At 40.7% G+C, this 18905-nt stretch overlaps 1 protein-coding gene across 8 annotated transcripts in view; it reads right to left on the bottom strand.

The window, feature by feature from the left end:
• PICALM (phosphatidylinositol binding clathrin assembly protein) overlaps positions 1 to 18097 on the bottom strand; it is a 76284-nt gene extending 58187 nt beyond the window's left edge. For 4 of the 8 annotated variants that reach the window (XM_069878183.1, XM_069878206.1, XM_069878190.1 and 1 more), the window contains exon 1: positions 17770 to 18096. In XM_069878183.1, the coding sequence (XP_069734284.1) occupies positions 17770 to 17899 (130 nt within the window). In that variant the 5' untranslated portion in view covers positions 17900 to 18096. Of the gene's footprint in view, positions 1 to 17769 lie in introns of all 8 variants that reach the window. The other 4 variants (XM_069878224.1, XM_069878237.1, XM_069878198.1 and 1 more) reach the window with 3 other exon arrangements.
• Between the last annotated feature and the right edge of the window lie 808 nt (positions 18098 to 18905).

Genomic DNA, 18905 nt, shown 5'->3' with positions numbered 1-18905 from the left:
ATACACATCACAGTTGCTATCAAATCACAGGAATCAAAGAAGTTAGGGAAGGACCTCAGTTAAAGTTAATTCCTCTGCTTCATCTCAGACCTAATTAACCACAGGATATGTTTTCATGACAGCTCACTGACATGACACAGGGAGGTGCCATTCCTGTCTGTACCTGCTACCAGTCACACATTTCCATTGCTTATGTTATGCCTGCACCGGTGTACTTCTCTCTGAACCACATTACTCTCTTGGAGAAGAAATAAACCTCACTTTGGTGGTGGTGGTGGGTGGGATGATAGGGGATGATACATGGGACTACACCACTCTGCATAGTTTTTCCATTGTTCTATAAGACAAAAAATGTCTCGCAGTGGACCAAAACTGGCAAGAGCCACTACAGAAGAGAAGATGATGACATGCAAAATAAAGAAGAATAAAGGGAAAAAAGGAAACAGACAAGTCCTCCCACTTTCAGCAACAATAAGCTATTATATTTCTCAATCATTCAACCACAGTCATCCACAGTTCTCTGAAGATGGCCGCCTTAGCCCTCAACTGTTACTCCACAACATTTTCATAATGCCCCTATCTTATATCCCAGAAGTCCAATATTCTGGTACAGATTAAAAAAGGAACTTCCTCTTGTCCTTCTCAGCGGAGACTAAGAATATCTACCCTTTGCCTAAAAACCACCAACACAATGGAAAAACATTATTCTGTTACCTACTTCCTTCTTAAAATAAATATTTTTCTTTCGTGTTTCCTAACTTTCCAGTCTTAATTCAGCTGATCTCTCCACATTCTCTACAGTTTCAACAACTTGATTTTCAAATACAGTGCCCCGTACTAGATACAAATCCTCCCCAGCACTGAATATAATGGAAACAGCTCTCTGTCTCATAATATGTTCTTCTATAGACAGAAAGAAGGACGTCCATCTTTGCTGCAGCCTCACATTGGTGGTTTATAATGAGAATTAAATGAGCCAAAGCCACTTGCAGCGTTCCCGCACTCAGATAATCCTTTCATACTCAACTTTGACACCTTTCTTACCTATTTAGAACTTTGCACTTGCAAACATTCATGACTGCTCCAATTTATCAGCATAACTCTGTCTTCTAATCTCGGTCTGAAGAGCAGCTGCAAACATTCCCAGCACAACACTATTCTCTGTTAACACATGGTATATTCCAACATACCAGTTATTAATAAAAAGCATAGTGAGAATCAGATACAAACATAGTCAGCACTTTAAAAATCTTCCAATTTGATGGCAAAGGGATGTATGCAGCCTGTACTGATGCAGGTCTCCCATGCACTACTTAGTTTGAGAGTCGAGCAGAAAAAACATGCCAAAAAGCATGCTTGTAACTCATACCCATCAAGATCAGTTGTAACAGGAGAGAACTATCTTTGTTAAAATCTAAAAACATTAACGCAAAAGTATCTAAAAGATACCGGTTATCTTTCTAAACACTAATTTTCAAGGTCCTCTCTCTTCCCTGCAATTCCTTTTTGTCTAATGTTTTTCAGCATTCACATTTTCTTAGAGACAGATGCCAAAAAGTTAAGAGATTATTTAAGCTGTAACCAGAAATTTCATTTCAGAAGATGTTTACCAGGTCCTGCCAATTTGAACTCAACTACTGTAAGTAAATACATTTTAGCATAATCTTCTGGAAAAAAAGGGGGGGGGGCGGACGGATGACGGACAGACTCCTTTCTTCTTGTAAAGAATAACTGTATTAAATATCTAGTCACAAACATCTCTTGTGAAGCTTAAAGAAAAAAAAAAAAGCCTGTTAATGTTTGAGCTAGTACCATTTCTATGTATCAATTCCTCCCCTTTTGGATAGGCATGTTTTTAAGTTAATTATTTTTGGATGCAGTTATGAAATTAAAGAGTACGGCTCTCTGGAGTTGATGTGGCATGCTGATAGAGTCTCTCCAGATGAATAACCGTCAGTGATTCCACATCTTTCTGTGAAAAAACAGTTACGACACAATAAGCTACAACTCTACCACGGATTGCTGCTTGCATGATTTTTTTCATTGGAGTTTTCTTACTATGGCATTTTAAAGAGTTATAAGCTCTTTTCAGTACAAAGATACACATTTTTATTACAAACACAACAAGCAGAGATGGGTTTTAAGTATATATATACATAAATAGTGATGTTTATATACAGTGAAGTCATGCTTAATGAATATGAGCCAAGAAGTCCAAAGAAAAGGAGTCCACAGCTATACTGGGCACAAAACGTGAACAGCAATGCCCAACTAATGCTCATGCCAATGGACATTTCTGTCGGCTCAGCCTACACCCAATAATCCATGGCTCACTAGAACTGTCCTGCTGAGGATGTGAAAGCCTGACTTGGAATCCTTTCATACTTCGAAGTGGTAACATTGTTCTCCTCCTACATACCAGGTAGCAGTTTGAAAGAGCTCTCAAAAATTAGTCTCCTAAGTGGAACGCTACTATTTAACTGAAACATCTATACAAAGTTTAACAAGTTTAAACTTGGAGGTGGGGGGGCCACACACTATCAGCATGAAGGATCCAGATCAGAAAGGTAAAAAACTTTCTGCTAAACACTGTCAAACTTTTCTTCCTGCACACCACAAATAGTGTTTGTAGTTTCCAAATGGCTCATGAACTTCTAATTGCCTGTATTTCATAAAAGATTGTTTACATAAATAAGATTTCCTCCCCCAAGTAACACTTGTTATGACAGTATTTTTCCAACAACCAAGTGTTTTTCTTCTGCTAAAGCATTATCCTTGCAAAGTTCCAAGTTTTATCAATACTGTATTACTCTTAAGAAAACACCTTAAGTTCTTCCTCTAAACAAGCCAAGAAACCACTGCTTCAGCATCCTCAGGCTGAGAAATGCAAGGCACACTAAAATACCAAAAACTTTTGCTCCACATTCAACTCTTACAGTACATTTAAGAAGTATTTTATCATGAAATCTAGTCCAAAATATATATTGGCTCACACACAAACAAGCATGTTATTCCCACTGAAAAGTATCTGTAAACTTAAGAGCCTTGATCTTATCTTTACAAACATGCTTAATACTGAGCCTGAGTCATATTCTAAAGGTGATTCTTGATTACAAGACAAAAAATGCGTGCACCAGCCAACTAACATGACAATTCCTGCATGAGCAGTGCACGTGATCCGAATATTCAACCCACTGCCCTATTTAAACCAGGGAGAAAAATACTTGTTTTCACTCATCATATGCTAGTTTCTATGTGTGCATAAGTTAAAGCTATTTTTTCAACAGTAAGTCAGTATTTTCACAACACATGAGGATGCATCCATTTATTTAGGTTCTAATGAGGTTCTATTTATTATAATAAATATTTAAGTATCAAATGCAGTATCTAGTGTGAATAGTTATGCAGAGTGGATGAATAGAAACACGATGACCTGCATTAGGTTGAATATTTCTATTTTGATAAAGACTAATTTGGAAATTGTAGAACTTTAACACTACTGTTATTTCCTAATGCAAACAGGACTGTTTGCATTTCAAGCAAACAGTCTGCACATGTGCAAGTTTGTCCTATGATTTTAACTTAAGGCGCATGGAGAAGGCTCATAACATTGTTCATAGAGAGCTGAGGGAGGTGGGAATGTGATGCTAAAGTTATTAACCTTCAGGTCTCTTCATCACCAAGCACACAGAGAATATATTATCAGGTTGTTCTCCATCATTCTGACAAGAGTAGTGCCCAAGCCATCTGCCCTCGCATACTATAAACTTTTGGTTATAGTATGTACTTATTGCCCTTCCCTTCGGCTCCAAAAGAACTTAGTCTGTAAATACTTCACAGCTAGTACACCTCCATACAATAAAAAGTAATTGGGCTCATGGAAGAGTGTTACAAACAAGGCTTGTGAAATACAGGTACAAGCGGCTGCTATTTGCCAAAAGCAAGTAACCAATCCTTGCAGGCTGCTCTCAAGTAGATTCACGGAAAGCACTAACAATATGCCCTTACCCGGCAGCTCCCTAGCAGTGATACACTAACATTACTGTAGCCCAGTCTACTGGAACAGAGAAACTACTTTGTCAACCACAGACACCGCAACACAAAACAAATCCTCAATGAGCACAACTTGACAGCTGCTGTGCAGCAAGAAGGCTTTTGTTTCTTAAAAAAGGTGGGCCTCTAACATAGATCAGGTTTGCTTCACGATGTAACCCTCATCAATCCTGCTAAAATCTCCTGATCTTAACATACAGGAGAAAGTCCCATACTTGTCGATGCCACCATTTGCAATAAAGCTAAATGGCCCCTCCAAAGCTTCCACTCCCAGAGCTTACCTGGGGTCCATGCAGGATTCAGATCAAACCTGCTGAAAAACATACCCAAAGGCAGCCAAAGTTCCTCCTATGCCACCTTACAACATCTGTGACATCCTAAACCTGCACTGCAGAAAAACAAAGCAGCACTCCCTACTTGATGCACAGCAGTTTTGTCAGTAAACAGCTCCAGCACAGTTTCTAAATCCAAATATACATATCTTCTGAATGCAAACTATTCACACAAGTGAAATCTAGGCATTTCTTAGATGTTTGATTTCCACACCGCTATATTCCAAAAGATGCATCAGAATAATTTTGTAGTAGTGGTTACCATCACTCTATAGCACAGTGAAATTGAAACCACCATTGAGTGCTAAGGCCAGCCTGACCTCCTTCCATCACACCTCACTGAAGAGATTTTGAAGCCAGAATATTCTCCTAGTGTTAGTTTAGAACTAATCACGCACATGTAATTCACGGCTTTTTTTTTCCCTTTGAATGGTAGTGCCACATCTTTAACTAGGTCATTGACTAGACAAAACCAAAGATACCGAATAACCAAAACCATCCAGTCCAAAGTTTTCCTACTTCAATACTTGTCTCCTTCCTTTTACTAGCTCCAAAGTCTTACCCTTACAAAGTTGCTTGGGATATCTGTAATTCTCTCAGATGTAAAAGGACTTCAGAAATTACATTTCTTTCTAAACAGAATCTAATTCAGGGCATTTCACCTGAATGCTCTTGGGAGCTGTCAGGAAACACAGAGTTGAGTTAAAGGAGTTACACCCCTTGTATTTGCCTACCTTCACCAGTGCTGAAACTGCAGCTGAAGATGTGTATATCCACCTCCACACAGCAACATTTTCTGCTCAGACTATGACCTCCTCTAATAAAAGGTTTTCCAGTTTCTGGAAAACACTCATGCCAAAACACATTGACTATGCAACCTCTCAGGCTGTGTGATGCCTGCAGCGCACTAAATAAACTGCTGCCCTCAGCAATCCAGGAATCACACGGCACAATAAAGTCGATGTAGTTCAAGCTGTGCACTGTAGAAATATTCTCAGCAGATACCATCCTCTACAGTTACACCTACAGTAAAGGGCTGTCCAGTTAATTACTGGGAAAAAAAAACAGATATACATTTTCTGAAAACATGCCTTCTTTCCTTAAGTTCATGCTAGCTTGTCATACAAAACAGGCTGAATTGTCCACAGATTCTAATGCTGCAATAGGATCTATTATAGGTCCTTTTGCCTCTGCAGTAAATGGGCTAAAAAAACCCCACAAAACAACCCAAAACCAGCTCCACACCACATTTAACTGCTTTTCATATACATACAGAGTAGAAAAACTGGGAGCTGAATGCGAAAAATGGAAAAATCCAGGAAACTTTTGTACTGAAAGAAGTCTGAGCCATATCCTAAAAAAATACGATTATTAAATCATGCTCTTCCAACATCATGAAGATGCAAAAATGACTAAGTAATTTGAGGTCATTTTAACATATGAACTATCAAAAGCCCAGTACATAAACTTAAAGCGGTACATGCATATAAAAAACAGAAGGAAGTCAAAAAAGTTTAGATTTTTTTTATTAAGTACTATTTACTACAAGGCAGCGCCGTATGCTTTTGCTTACAAATAGCAAAATGCTCACGTGTTGGAGCACAAATCCTCAGACAGCAGCCTTCAGCCCAGATTCCCACTCAAACTTTATGCTACAATCCAGCTATGCAATGTTTCCTATTTTGTGTTGAAAATCTGTATATCTTACTTTGCTGGTGAATTCTCAGGAAATACCTGCAGCAGTGCCCTGTCAGATGATCGCTGCTGTTTTAGCTGACTAAACAGAGCTTAACAGGTCTGAATTAAAATCGCAGCTCAGATTTAAGAGCTTATAAACCAGGACATAAGTAGTAGACCAACAGAAGTGGATAAAGAGGAAAAGTAGACAAAGTCAAGGAGCAATGCTGCTAATAAGCAACAAAAGAAAACACAGATTTAATGAGAAAGTTTTATTAAGGAACACAATTTCTTTCCGTAGTTTCTATAAAAGAAGCTGGTCAAACTCAAATTAGTAACCCTCAAGATTTCACCATAAGTGTGGTCTCCACTATCTAGGGGCACTAAAAACACTCACTCAAAGCTTGCTGCAAAGCTTTCCCTACCAATTCTCAGTTAACAGACCAAGGAGAAAAGCAATTTAAATTGTTTGCCTATTATGCCACACAATGCAATTTCTTAAAGAAAAACAAAACAAATCCTGACAAAAGAATGTTCAAAGCAGCAGATCCTCAAACTTCAAGTATTTATCATTCAACGAAAATCAAACACCAACTTTCTACAAAGTGATTGGCAGAAAATCACACAAGACAACACGGGTTTACACAGTTGGGTACTTGGGCTAGTACCTCAGATATCAAACAGGCTAAGTTTTGTACTCCCTGATGTTATACAAAACAGACTGAATACACACTTTGGGAAAACATGTCTGAGACTTTTTCTGTATGCTGAAAAAACTGAAAGAAAAACAGTTGGTTTCACAACAAAGCATAGGGACCAAGATAGCAGTAAAAAGTGAAATGAACTCTAGACATGAATTTGTGAAACTCTGTTGCTTTCCTTCTATTCCTCGCTCTTTCCCCTAAATCTCACAGTGATTTCTTCATGCAAAAGGCCACCTATATATACATAACAACCACCTCTATATGACTTCTGTCTACTCCTAAGTGGGACTAACCTTTGTTTCTCCTAGCAGGAATAGGAGGAAGAGGCATAACAAAAAGCATTACACATGCTCCATGTATGCTAACATATTTGGTCACATGCAAAATCATTGCAATTTTGGCTAAAAAAAAGTCACTACTTTGTAAATTACTGTTTTGTTTAAGCAACTAAAATTCAACATACCTGGATCTGGATTACTTCTTGCAGCCATATTAATGCAAGTTCCATCAACTCCATGCCATCTATTTCACATTTTGCATTTAAGGTAGATGAACTCATTAAAGGAAATCTGTCACTGACAGCCACTTCCAGACCTTTTCATTTGGCCAATACAGGACCAGATTTTGACATGAATTGGTGTCAAACTGGATAAAACACACCACTGGAGCTCAAAGAAAACAAAAATAAAATAAAAAAAAAATCACCCCTCTCTCCCATTAAAACACAGGTGTCTTCACAAAACTGTTTGAGCCAACATTCATATACTTAAAGCATGCAGCTCTCCCTTGAAGGAAGAAAGTCAAGTAAAGGAACAGCTAAAATCCTTCTTGCTATTAATAGAGATGTTGGAATTGCCTGCTTAATTTAGCATTTGTTTCCTTCTTCTATTTAGACTCACAACTCCCATGAGATATCTGGATCTCCCTGAGCAAACAAAACTCATCCTGGCTCATTGTACAACTTCAACTCACATTTGAATGACACCCTCTTACAAGGGCACAGAAGCTAATGGATTAAACCCATCCTTTACAAACCATGTCCAAGCCACTCTGAGTGAACATTTTAAAATATACTGTGATCCAGGTTAGGGTGGAGCAGAAATGGTCTTCATCAAACACGGAGAGTGAAAATGGAGTTGTATTTTTCCAGCACCATATGTAAAGCTTCACCAATTTTCGGTAAATAAGGCAAATGATGTTACAAAGGGGAACGCACCCTCTTCAAACAATAACATTATGTCCAGAGTTTCATAAAGCCAGATCACCCCTTCCCCTCATCACCCAGTTTTAGCGATCATTTCTGAACACTTTTTTAGTGACCATGCGATTATCAACTTTCACAAAAGTTTAGAGCAAATGTGGAACTTTAAACTTAAGCTAGAAACTGGACCAGTAAGGAAAACCTTACACAGAAAGGATTCCTCCATACCCCAACAGCTTTCAGAAAGGAATTTCTCTATTTACCGTGCATAAAGACATGTCCCTATCACAAACCACCTCTGAGATAAACTAAAGCCAAGAGCAGAAGTAAATAACATCTGCCTTTTGGTCTTCAGTAAAAGGAAAGATGGCTTCAGCCACATTCCATCTTTAAAATTAAATTGATGCACAGAAAAAAGTTCTAACAATGCAAAATAGTTATTCCATTTGCTTCAAGGTAATATTTGTTCACAGGTAAAAACCTCAGAGAGTTAAAAAGGATATGAAGCTATAGCAAAACTCTGTTATCACTTCTTCTGTCAGTTCTACTACATACCAAGAGGCTAACCATAATAGTTAAAAATAAGGACAAAAGTATCTCCTCTAATGCACTGTATTTTATTTATTTACAGATAATTAAACCTGAAGAAAGTCACTTCATAAAATAACTGTGTGTAAACAAAAAGCAAAAGCCAACAAAACAAAACAGAAAATCATCCCCTGGAAACGTGAGCTTTAAACTCATAGCGATGCAATTCCAAATATCAGAGGTCAGAGTAACTGTACTGTTCCCTGGTATGTGAGAACTAACACAAAGGAGTCTCTGGAGTTACATCCACTTAGATGCTAAATTCAGCACTGAAACTTCACGTGTTCCATGTTCTTAATGCAAAGTGATCTGCTAGGAAATTCACTTAATTTACATTTTAGCTTTAATTACATTTGATAAGTTTAGTGATGCTACTGCTGTCGCAAAACATTCTGACTGAAGAGATTGGCAAGAAAGTTAGAGCTACTTCTCTACTAACTATCAAGAATCGAAAAAAAAAACCCAAAAAGTCTGCATCCAGACCACCATTTTCTCCCCATGCACAACATAGTGTGCTAGTCCCTGTGTTTCAAACAGGTTACAGCTAGGAGTTCTGCATCTTGAGCATCAGACAGCTAATCAAATGCAGGAACTTACTGCACATTTCAGGGTCTTATTATTTATAATTGTGGCCCAGGATTGCAGAAGTGTTCATATTTGGTTTCCATTTCATTCCTATGACTAGAAGTGTATTTTTGATACTTAAATTTTATTCTGCAGTGCTGTAGTGTGACATTCATGACTGAAATGCAAGCACTCCATGAAGAGATAACTCATATTGAATTTAAACACAGGTTATTAACATATTACAGAAAATTTTATTACAAGGATAATAAATCCAAATTCAGTAATCTGAATATGAAAGAGCCAACTAGAGCACACCTATATCAATGAAAGCAAAGTGACATGGACTGTCAACCTGAGAATTAATTTCAAATGTACCTAAAAAATCTAAAATCTACCTAAAGTTTCCAGGATATTTCTAAATAGTAAACAAACTCAGTTTGTCTTTAGGAAAAAAAGAACACAAGGATACTGTTCACAAAGCCCTTTTTCCTGTTTGACAGCAACTATGATTTCAACAGTACTAACTGTAGCTTTGAATGAATAAAAAGTAATGACAAATAAAATACTTGAATTTCACCTCTAAACCTTACACAAGTGACATAACTGACATAATCACTGCTGTAAACATGAAACTTGGATAGCCCTTGTAAGACACAAGAAAAAGATGACGGTCTTTCATGAGCAAACCTGATGCTATGAAGAATTGCCCTGTGAACTACAGCTGTATGTAGCTGCTACATGAAATAAATACTCCTGACAGCCTGATTTTTCAATGAAAGTTATTTTTTATCTCCTCATAACATATATTTGCTGAATTACGAACACCAGTGGCTTCTGGCACACAGAAAAAGGAACAGACAATTAAATTCAATCAAATTACACCACCACTCTCAGGATGGCAGATTAACCATCACAACAGCTTCAACTACTTTTAACATTTCACATCAAAAATGAGGTCAGGTCAAGAATACAGAGCTGTGGATCAGAAAAATTCATAGAGTTTGAAATAGGTTACAATGATGGCTGCAGCTACGGTGGCAGTGGGAGGCTGCAAGGGAGGAGAAGAGGATAAACCAAATTCAAGTGTGACCCAATATCCAATTAAATATCAACCCCTTTGCCAGCAAGAGCAGAGATATCGGCCAAACAAATGTGCAACTACAAACAAATGTAGGCAAAATGCTGGTTTGATTTGTGAGTAGGGGGAGAAGGGAGAAAGAGAAGGATACCACACTACAGAACAAATCTAAACCCCAGACACAATGCACACATCTGAAAAGCAACAGACAGGTACAGAAGCGTCACCATGTCTCCTTACAGCCCATTATCCACCCCACAGAAATCCAAACATCAGCAACAGCAAAATCTGTTGCAAGCAGCCTTTAGGAATGCCAATGAACATGAAGGCACCTGCTTCTACCATTGGACAGCCATGACACTCAACCTTTTGCTTTGGCAGACAAAGCAACAAGTCAGAAACAGAGCTGCTCTGATGGATGTACTGCCAAATTAAACACATTGAAAAACCTAAAAAATAAATATATAAATTTAACACATTTACTTCTGTTTGTAACCTGATTTTAATTTAAAACTTGGTATATTATCTATTCCAGGTCTTAAAATCCAGTTTACTATTGTAACTTCAATGACATAGGCTGTGCAGCAGAAAACCAGTGGGTTGGTTTCGTCAGGGTTTGCAGGGCAGGGGTGTTTTGTCTTTAACAAAATTAAATTGAGGAATTATATGAATTTCATTACCACCTTTTTCAAGGGGACTAAAAAAACCAGTTTTTACAAGGTATTAATATGAAAAAACTTTATACACACTAAATATTCAACAAGGAAACAGAGTTATTAAGGATTCATAATTTGTGCTTTAAATTGTATTAAATTAAACTTTAAAAAGGTTGCAAACAATAGAGACACTTTGTTGGTGTCACAGTACACAGCTGGCAAGTGGAATAGTTGAGCTACATGCATGTACCATATTTAGAGTAAATATGTGAAATACCAGAGCATAGTTTCAACCTGTGCAAACTTTGCACTTCCTACATAGGCAAAAAAATCATTGCTGCTACAGCACTACTGCTGGAGTGCACCAATGTTGTGGAGGACTGCTCACTTGGGAGGAAGCAATAAAGAACATTACGTGAAGATTTCAGTGTCTTTTCAGGAGAACACGCGGAAAGGGGAAAAAGAAGGTGCTGACATGGTAAGCTCTTTCTCAGTAAGCAAATGCAGGTCTGATGGAAATTATACAGGACAGCTCAGAATGACTATAAAATCTACCCTTTTATATGTTTTATTTTACAGACCATGTACATATCATGGCATGAATTAAAATAAAACAACAGGATTTCCCTTTATGCTACCAGTATTCACTCAAGTATATTGATTTTCTTATGCTTCATGCTAGGAACTAATACACTCAAGTTGAATTCTGGTGCAGATCTTATTTAACACATTCTGGTTTGAAGTAAGACTTAGAAAGGCCTAATTTACTCATGTTTACTATTGCAAATGATCCAGATAAGCATTACTTTAAAAAAGCTTCTTAAGCAAAATAGCGCAAGAGACATTTAGTCACAATCCGAAAATCCAGCGTATTTGTTAAGTCTTCATGAAATGCTTAACTCCATTAAGTTATTTTCACACAGTTAAATACAGCTTAGTTTCTCAATTGCTCAAATCTCAATACCCATATTGTCACATATTACTCATAACTTGGATCTGCCATTAGGAGACTTGAGAGTACCATAAGTCAGCACTGAATTTACCAACAATATCTTGAGATTTAGAAACTACCAGCTAATTGATAAAGCTCTGATGCAAAGCCAAGAGGGAGATATGGAATACAACAGTATTTCTACTTCCTTTGAATTCAGAATGACATAGTTAATAAAAGTTCATACCCTGCTTGCTCAGGATTACATTTCACTATAGAGAAAATTGTTAGAAGAGCAAGAAAAGTATCTAAGCCAACAATTTTACACCAACATCAGTTTCTCTCCCTTCCACTCAGTTGCAGCTTTTTGGCCAGTTATTTATTGCTAATCCAGTACAGACATAACCAGAAATATCCTACCTAAGCCTTTCCAAGATAAAATTAAGCTCCAAATTACAACCACTTCCAGCGCTAAGACTTCAACCAGCAGGAAATCTAAATCATTAAGCTCACATATTGATATGGGGGTTTTTACCCAGTTCTTTGACAAAAAGCAAAGTTTTCATTGCTGCAACAGCAGAGTTTGACAAGACACTCAGAAGCAAAAATACATACTTGAGATTACCACTTTAAACTGTATTATCAACTATTTGACACATTTAACAACTGCTCCACTATAAAAAAGTCATTTATCATACTTACCTGATTTCTTCCTACGTGGGGAACACCTTCTGAACATTCTACAGACAAGCAGAGTGTGCACACCTGACTGCCAGCAGACCAGTGGGCTACTTTTAAAGAAGTAATTGATGTTTGAGAAATATAGAGCAAAAATATTGTAAAGATACTAAGAAGCTTAAATTTAAGAAGGCTGATAAAAAAAAAAATATTTCAAATACAAAAGGTGTCTCCACTTCAGAAAAAACGTTGCATTTTCCAGGGAGAACAAGATGTCAGTAACATAAGTGAAATTTCCCTAAATTCCACAGTCATATGTAGTTTACTGATCATGTACTTCACTCAAGTACTTCACATAAGGCAACACACACAAAGCAAAAAAGGAAAGCTTCAAATTCCATGTTGGATAAGTCATCTCTTTTGTATTATTACGCAAACTAGCATTACTTTGTGAGCCAAGTCACTAGTAACAGCTTAAAACTTTAACATCTACAGATCAAAAACTTATCTTAGGATGAGGAGCTGAAGACTGAAATAGATCATTAGGTCAGAGGCTGAACTGCAAAAGAATGCACCTTCTAAAAGCAACACAAGGAAGAGAAGAGATTACTACACTATTTAAAAACAAAAAAAATCGCAATTAGCACTACAGCCCAAAAGTTACACGATACCTCAATAACCACTGCTGATGGGAAACAATGACAGTATGAAAATTCACAGTAAGCTGATTGCAGGTGTCCTACAGCTTCTCCTCCCTACTTCCTGTCTCTTACTTCATCTGAAGCAGGATACCGCTTCAGGCTAAGTAAAATAAAACAACAGCTGCAGAACTAAATGGCTATTCTTTCTGCAAAGGAGTAGCCATGGTAGAAAATTGGCCCACTGGCAGTCCAGAAAAGTACGATAGTTCTCACAGTTTCCTAAAAGCCACAAACAAATGTTCCAAAGTAACTTTGGTAAAAAGTTAGGAAAAGTTGGCTAAGGGGGAAGTGATAAAGTAATCACGGAAGAACTCAAAGAGAAAAAAAAGAATACTTTCAAAGAAAGTTATAATAATGCAATTATGTGTATTTGAAATAATTACAGTTACACAGAACAGCTCTAAGCAAAAATAACAACTGACTGCCTCCAGAAATTTAAGTCAGTTACAAAATGGGAAGCAAAGCCACAAGAAACTTCAGGCAATCCTGCCAAAACCAGAAAGAAAATATGAATTTGGTAAAATACAACAATGGCCAAGATATAGAATGTGTGTGATCTATTTCTACCAGAGAACACAGTACCATGTGCAAACACCAGGTGCTAGCTCCCTGCATCACTGCAATAACCCAGGTATACTTCAGTATGCAAGGGCAGGGAAGCACTCAAAATAATGGTTTTCCCCAGCTTTACTACAAATCTCCTGTGAGATACAGGAAAAAGCAATGACCCTTGTCCTTCAGCTATGCAAGATACTCTGCATACCATCTCATTTGGAAGTGGAAGCTGTCCCCAGCAGAGACAAATCAAATCTTTAGCTGGACTTTCATCTGTACTAGCAGTAGCCTCTAGACAAAACCAAAACAGCTGACACCAGGGACTTGGGAAAGAAGTTCCCAACAAGCTCAATTAAGTGTTACTTTCACTTACACAGCTTCTCAGGAACATCATCTATACCACACAGGGCAGGGCGCTGGTTTATAATCTGCCTTAAAAAGACAGATTTTCCTTCACAATAAGAAGTCAAGGAAGTTGCACTCTGGCATAACTACAGAGAGATTGGCTGCTAGGAATGGATAATTACAGCATTGCAACTTCCTTCTAAGCCATCCATCCACATTCTCATTTAAAGAGCACTACTCCATTGCTACAAGCACCTAGGGTTACTATGCCACCCTCATTCAAGAGCCCAACCCTAAATGTGTTTCACATTGAAGCTGATCTAACTATGCACACATACACAAGCATTTTCATGCTATTGCCGCATCACAGCAACACTGGTTCCACAGAACTGACCCAGTGCAAACTCCTACTCGGCATTCACCACGTATCTTCTGGTTTTCCTAATGAGTTATCCACCACACATGCCCATGGAAGCACCACCATCCCCAGCAGAATCATGTGAAAAAATGAAATCTGGCACCAGGTTTTCCAGCACCATTAGCACTCTTGTCCTTAGCATCACTACACAGCACTGAAGGCAGCAACCAAAAGTCAAATGCAAAAGGAAGAGCTGCATAAATCACAGCGTACAAGTGAAACCCACAAACCAGTTTTGAGGTATCACTGCTCAGAGAGGTGTGAAAACTAGGACAAAGTCCTAGTGAAACTAGGTTTTCTGTAAAAGAAATTTCATGAACTACGCTTTGAGGGTTTCAAGACTATTAAACCTGCCTGATTACTATAAAACAAGTAATTCATCATTACAAAAGCAGCACTGAGATTACGAAATAGAAAGCCCTCACCCCAGCTATGAGACTGGGTCTCCAAAACAGGAGAAAAAGCATATCCTGAGTGCACAAACATGACTGCAAGATAACCGTTGCTACCTAACATAAACCATGTCCACCTGTAAATTAGAATTGCAATTCTTTCTCCCTCAAATCAAATAAGCAACTAAGCTTTGTAATGGGAGAGAAAGAATATTCTTTAGAGTAGATTACATTTTTATCATTATGGGGTAAGAATGCCTTTTTACATTCTTTGATTATCAAGATAATGGTCACAGAGCAAAAGACAGAGGGAATATACAAACCTAGGATGGGGAACAGCTCAGTTTTGGAGCTCCATAGACAGTCAAGAGTAAGATAAATAAGGATAAGATTAATCGTGTGAAGCTGTACCTATGTTGAGTCCCCCCACGTGTACGAATTAACATGAGGCTGAGCTACTTAAATGCATGCATGATGGCTCAAGCTTAACAGAAGAAAGAATTTCAGAAACAGTACAACCAGAGATCGAGATCCATACAAGCAATACAAATACCACGCTAAGGAGAATGTTTATCATGGTCATGGAAAAAGCTACAAAACTACTTCCAGGGTAGTATCAGAAAACTCAGCTTATCACCTCATCCAGGACACAACTTTTAGAGTAAGTTGCAGCTGTCATGATCACAATAAACATCAATTAGAAACATATTTACAAAGCATGCCTCCTATGAAGGCTGGTGTATTAATTATCATTCACAATGACATGTCAGTTCATGGGACTTATCTAGTAGTTACACTGTTGCAAAAGGAAGACACGTGTAAATAATCCAGAGGTGGGGCTTGAGTCACAGCTTGTGCAAAAAGCATTCTTTTTTTAAACACACAACCATAAACGGTATGAACAAAGAAAGTTTTCAAAATATGAAGCTGTGTGTCATTTCCTGATGCCTTGAACAGAGACTCCCAAGAAATGTATTAGGGGCAGCATATGAAACTTATCTACCCATGATCTATTTCAACCACTAAAAAAAAGTGACTAGCAGTGAGCCTAATAAAGAAAAACAAGTTTGCTTTGCTCTGACAAAAATAGTCCTCTGAGAAAGACACAGGAACTGGGACAATTGACAGTCTAGAGCAGACAAGGGAAATACAGAAATGGGCTTCTCATCCAGCAGGTACCAGATAGCTTTCCAAGGAAGCTGAAGCACCCTTCTACAGCAGCACCCTATCGGTCCCTTAGGATGTCCTCTTAGCAACCATCCCCGAACACCACCCTTGTACACACGCCCCTGCAGACACACACCAGTATGCAGGGCAACTGTCTGGTCAGTTTGATGTTCTTTTTCATAAAGCTCATCCCATGACATAAATCAGCTGCTAAATGCCCTATTACCTGACACTCTACTTTTAAGCGCTATTCCAGGCAAAACCTGACAAAGTTAATTTTTCCAGAAATCTTCCTTTCTGTTGTGTGAAATCCACTAACATCACGACTTCATGAGCCATACAACAAGGTACTTTTTCTCTACTTGATACTAAGATACTTAAAGCCCAAAGATTTCCCCAGCCTTCTGACATCCTCGGCTGAACAAAAATAACAAAGCCACTCCATTACTACTCAGTCTTCATGCAAGAGATGAAAAGGAAGAGGGAATACCAGAAACACGGGCAACTGTTCTGGGGCTACCCTAAAAAATGGATCACAATCCTCTCACATACCCACAGATAAAGAATTCCTTAAGCCTTTAAGGCAGGCATGTATTGGTGGAAAGAAGAAATAACTACAGTACAATTAATTCTAGCAATATCATCTGGTCTTCTCATTTGGATTTGGAGCAACTCAGAAGGCACAAATTCAAGACACACGAAGACCCAACCTCCTCATCACAGACATGGGTGGGATGAAAGGAGAAAGCACACATACAGAAGGTATAGCCACACATCTCTCTCCAGTATCTTTTGTTATGTGCTGAGGGAAGCGAAGGGAGAGCACGGGGGGAGAGATGGGCCCTTAAAAGACCTAGAATAAATAGATGCAGGATAATCAAGTATTCAAGCCAAGAACACTCTCCATGCTGTGACCGTAGAGCTTAGTGGGAGACACACTAATATGAACTTCAGTGCTTATCATTCTCTTCCTAATCGCTTGGATGGAACAGAATTGATATGAAACATGTTAAGCCTTCCCAACATAGTCTATTTTTAATAGAAGCTGAAAAAATTGCCAGTCCCTGTGTGGGATGTTAAGCTTAGGTACCGAAGGTCTAAAGAAGTCCCCTCAGGCCCATCTTCCCAAGTGAAGGGAACAGACTAGAAAGGATAAGACCCAGACCATCACCCTTACTGAGAGAGATTAGTTCCTCAAGCACGTATTTCGCACTCTTCTAGGCAGAAGAGTTAAAAGAATGCTAGAGAAGCGATTTTTTTTTCATAGCAGACTATCTGGGAAAGAATGAAGATAACTGATCAGCTACTCCTTCTTAAAACTCCCGCACCTCCTTTACAGAATGGAGAGGAGCTGCCCTAGCGAAACACAAATAAGATCAATTAGTAAGGACATTCCAAACCCATCTCTCTCTTGGCCTCCGCAGTTCTCTCCCTCCAATGAAAGGGGCATGGGGCAAGCCCTGTCCTTCAGCAGCTCACATCTTCCAGGGCCCTGCGCACAGGGAAAAGCTAATAAGGCCCCTTCTGGAGAGTAGACAAGACCGAGCAGCCTCTCCCAAGCTCTCCATCGCCACGTCCCCGATCCTCCCCCACCACGAGAACGTCCTGTGCCCGAACACACGGAGCTTCGCCGCCCGACAAGGCCGGCGGGAAAGGCGGCACCGGCTGCTTCGCTCCGCGGGGCCCCGGGGAAGCCCTGAAGCCCCCAGCCCTACCCGGTACTCACAGTCCAGGTGTTTCTTCTTGGGCCCCATGACCTCGTGTGTCGTGGCCTTGCAGACGGTTTTGGAGACGGCCGAGCCGGTCACGCTGTGCTGCGCCGCCGTGATGCGGTCGGTGAGGCTTTGGCCGGACATGGCGGGGTTGCTGGCGGCGCTGGGACCGAGAGCGGCTCCGCTTCCCTCCTCAGGGGCCGGGCACGGCGAGACTGGCCGTGGGGGGGACGGAGCTGCGCGGACTCCTCACCCCGCCGTGCCGCAGGCGGCCCCCGCTCCGCCCTCGGGGACGGACCTGTCACCCGAGCGGGGACCCCACCTCCTCCACCGTCTCCTCCTCCTCCTCCCACCCCCCTCCCCCGGCTGCCGTCCCCTCCCCCTGCGCGCCTCCCGCTCGGCCGGGCACGGGGGGACACGGCACTGGGCGCCGCAAGAAAATGGCGGCGGCGCGAGCTCCACCTCAGCGCTCGGCGGGGACAGGGCCGCCCGCGTCACGTGACGTGACCGCCCCGCCCGCGCGGCGCGCCCCGGCCCCCGCCTCGGGGACGTGACCGCCCGCATCACGTGACCGCGCCGGCGGTGGCGGCAAAAGCGGGGAGAGGGATGGAGGGGTCCTCGGGCCGGACGGGAGGTCACGTGGCGGCGCGCGCGGTAACCCTCCCCCCCCCCACGCCCCCCGACCACCCGCGCGGGTGTGGCGGGATGGGCGGGGCCGTTGCCGCGCGACCGTTTGGGCGGGAACCGGCGGCGGCTCCACCCCTTTCAACGCCCTGGAGGGGGCGGGGCGGGGGGGGACCGGGCAGCCCCTCAAAGCACCCCGAGAGCACCTCCGAAAGCCCCCCCAAAGGCCGCTTCAAAGGCCCCAAAAGACCCCCAAAGCACCTCTGAAAGCCCCCCCAAAGGCCCCTTCAAAGACCCCAAAAGCACCTCCAAAAGCCCCCCCAAATGCCCCTTCAAAGACCCCCAAAGCACCTCCGAAAGCCCCCCCAAAGGCCCCTTCAAAGACCCCCAAAGCACCTCCGAAAGCCCCTCAAAGCCCCCGAAAGACCCCCAAAGCACCTCTGAAAGCCCCCCCCAAATGCCCCTTCAAAGACCCCCAAAGCACCTCCCAAAGCCCCCCAAAGGCCCCCTCAAAGACCCCGAAAGA

The sequence above is a fragment of the Phaenicophaeus curvirostris genome, chromosome 1 (genome assembly GCF_032191515.1).
Source record: "Phaenicophaeus curvirostris isolate KB17595 chromosome 1, BPBGC_Pcur_1.0, whole genome shotgun sequence".
NCBI lineage: Eukaryota > Metazoa > Chordata > Aves > Cuculiformes > Cuculidae > Phaenicophaeus > Phaenicophaeus curvirostris.
Note: the sequence above shows the minus strand (reverse complement) of the source record. Positions and strands in the feature narration are given on the sequence as shown.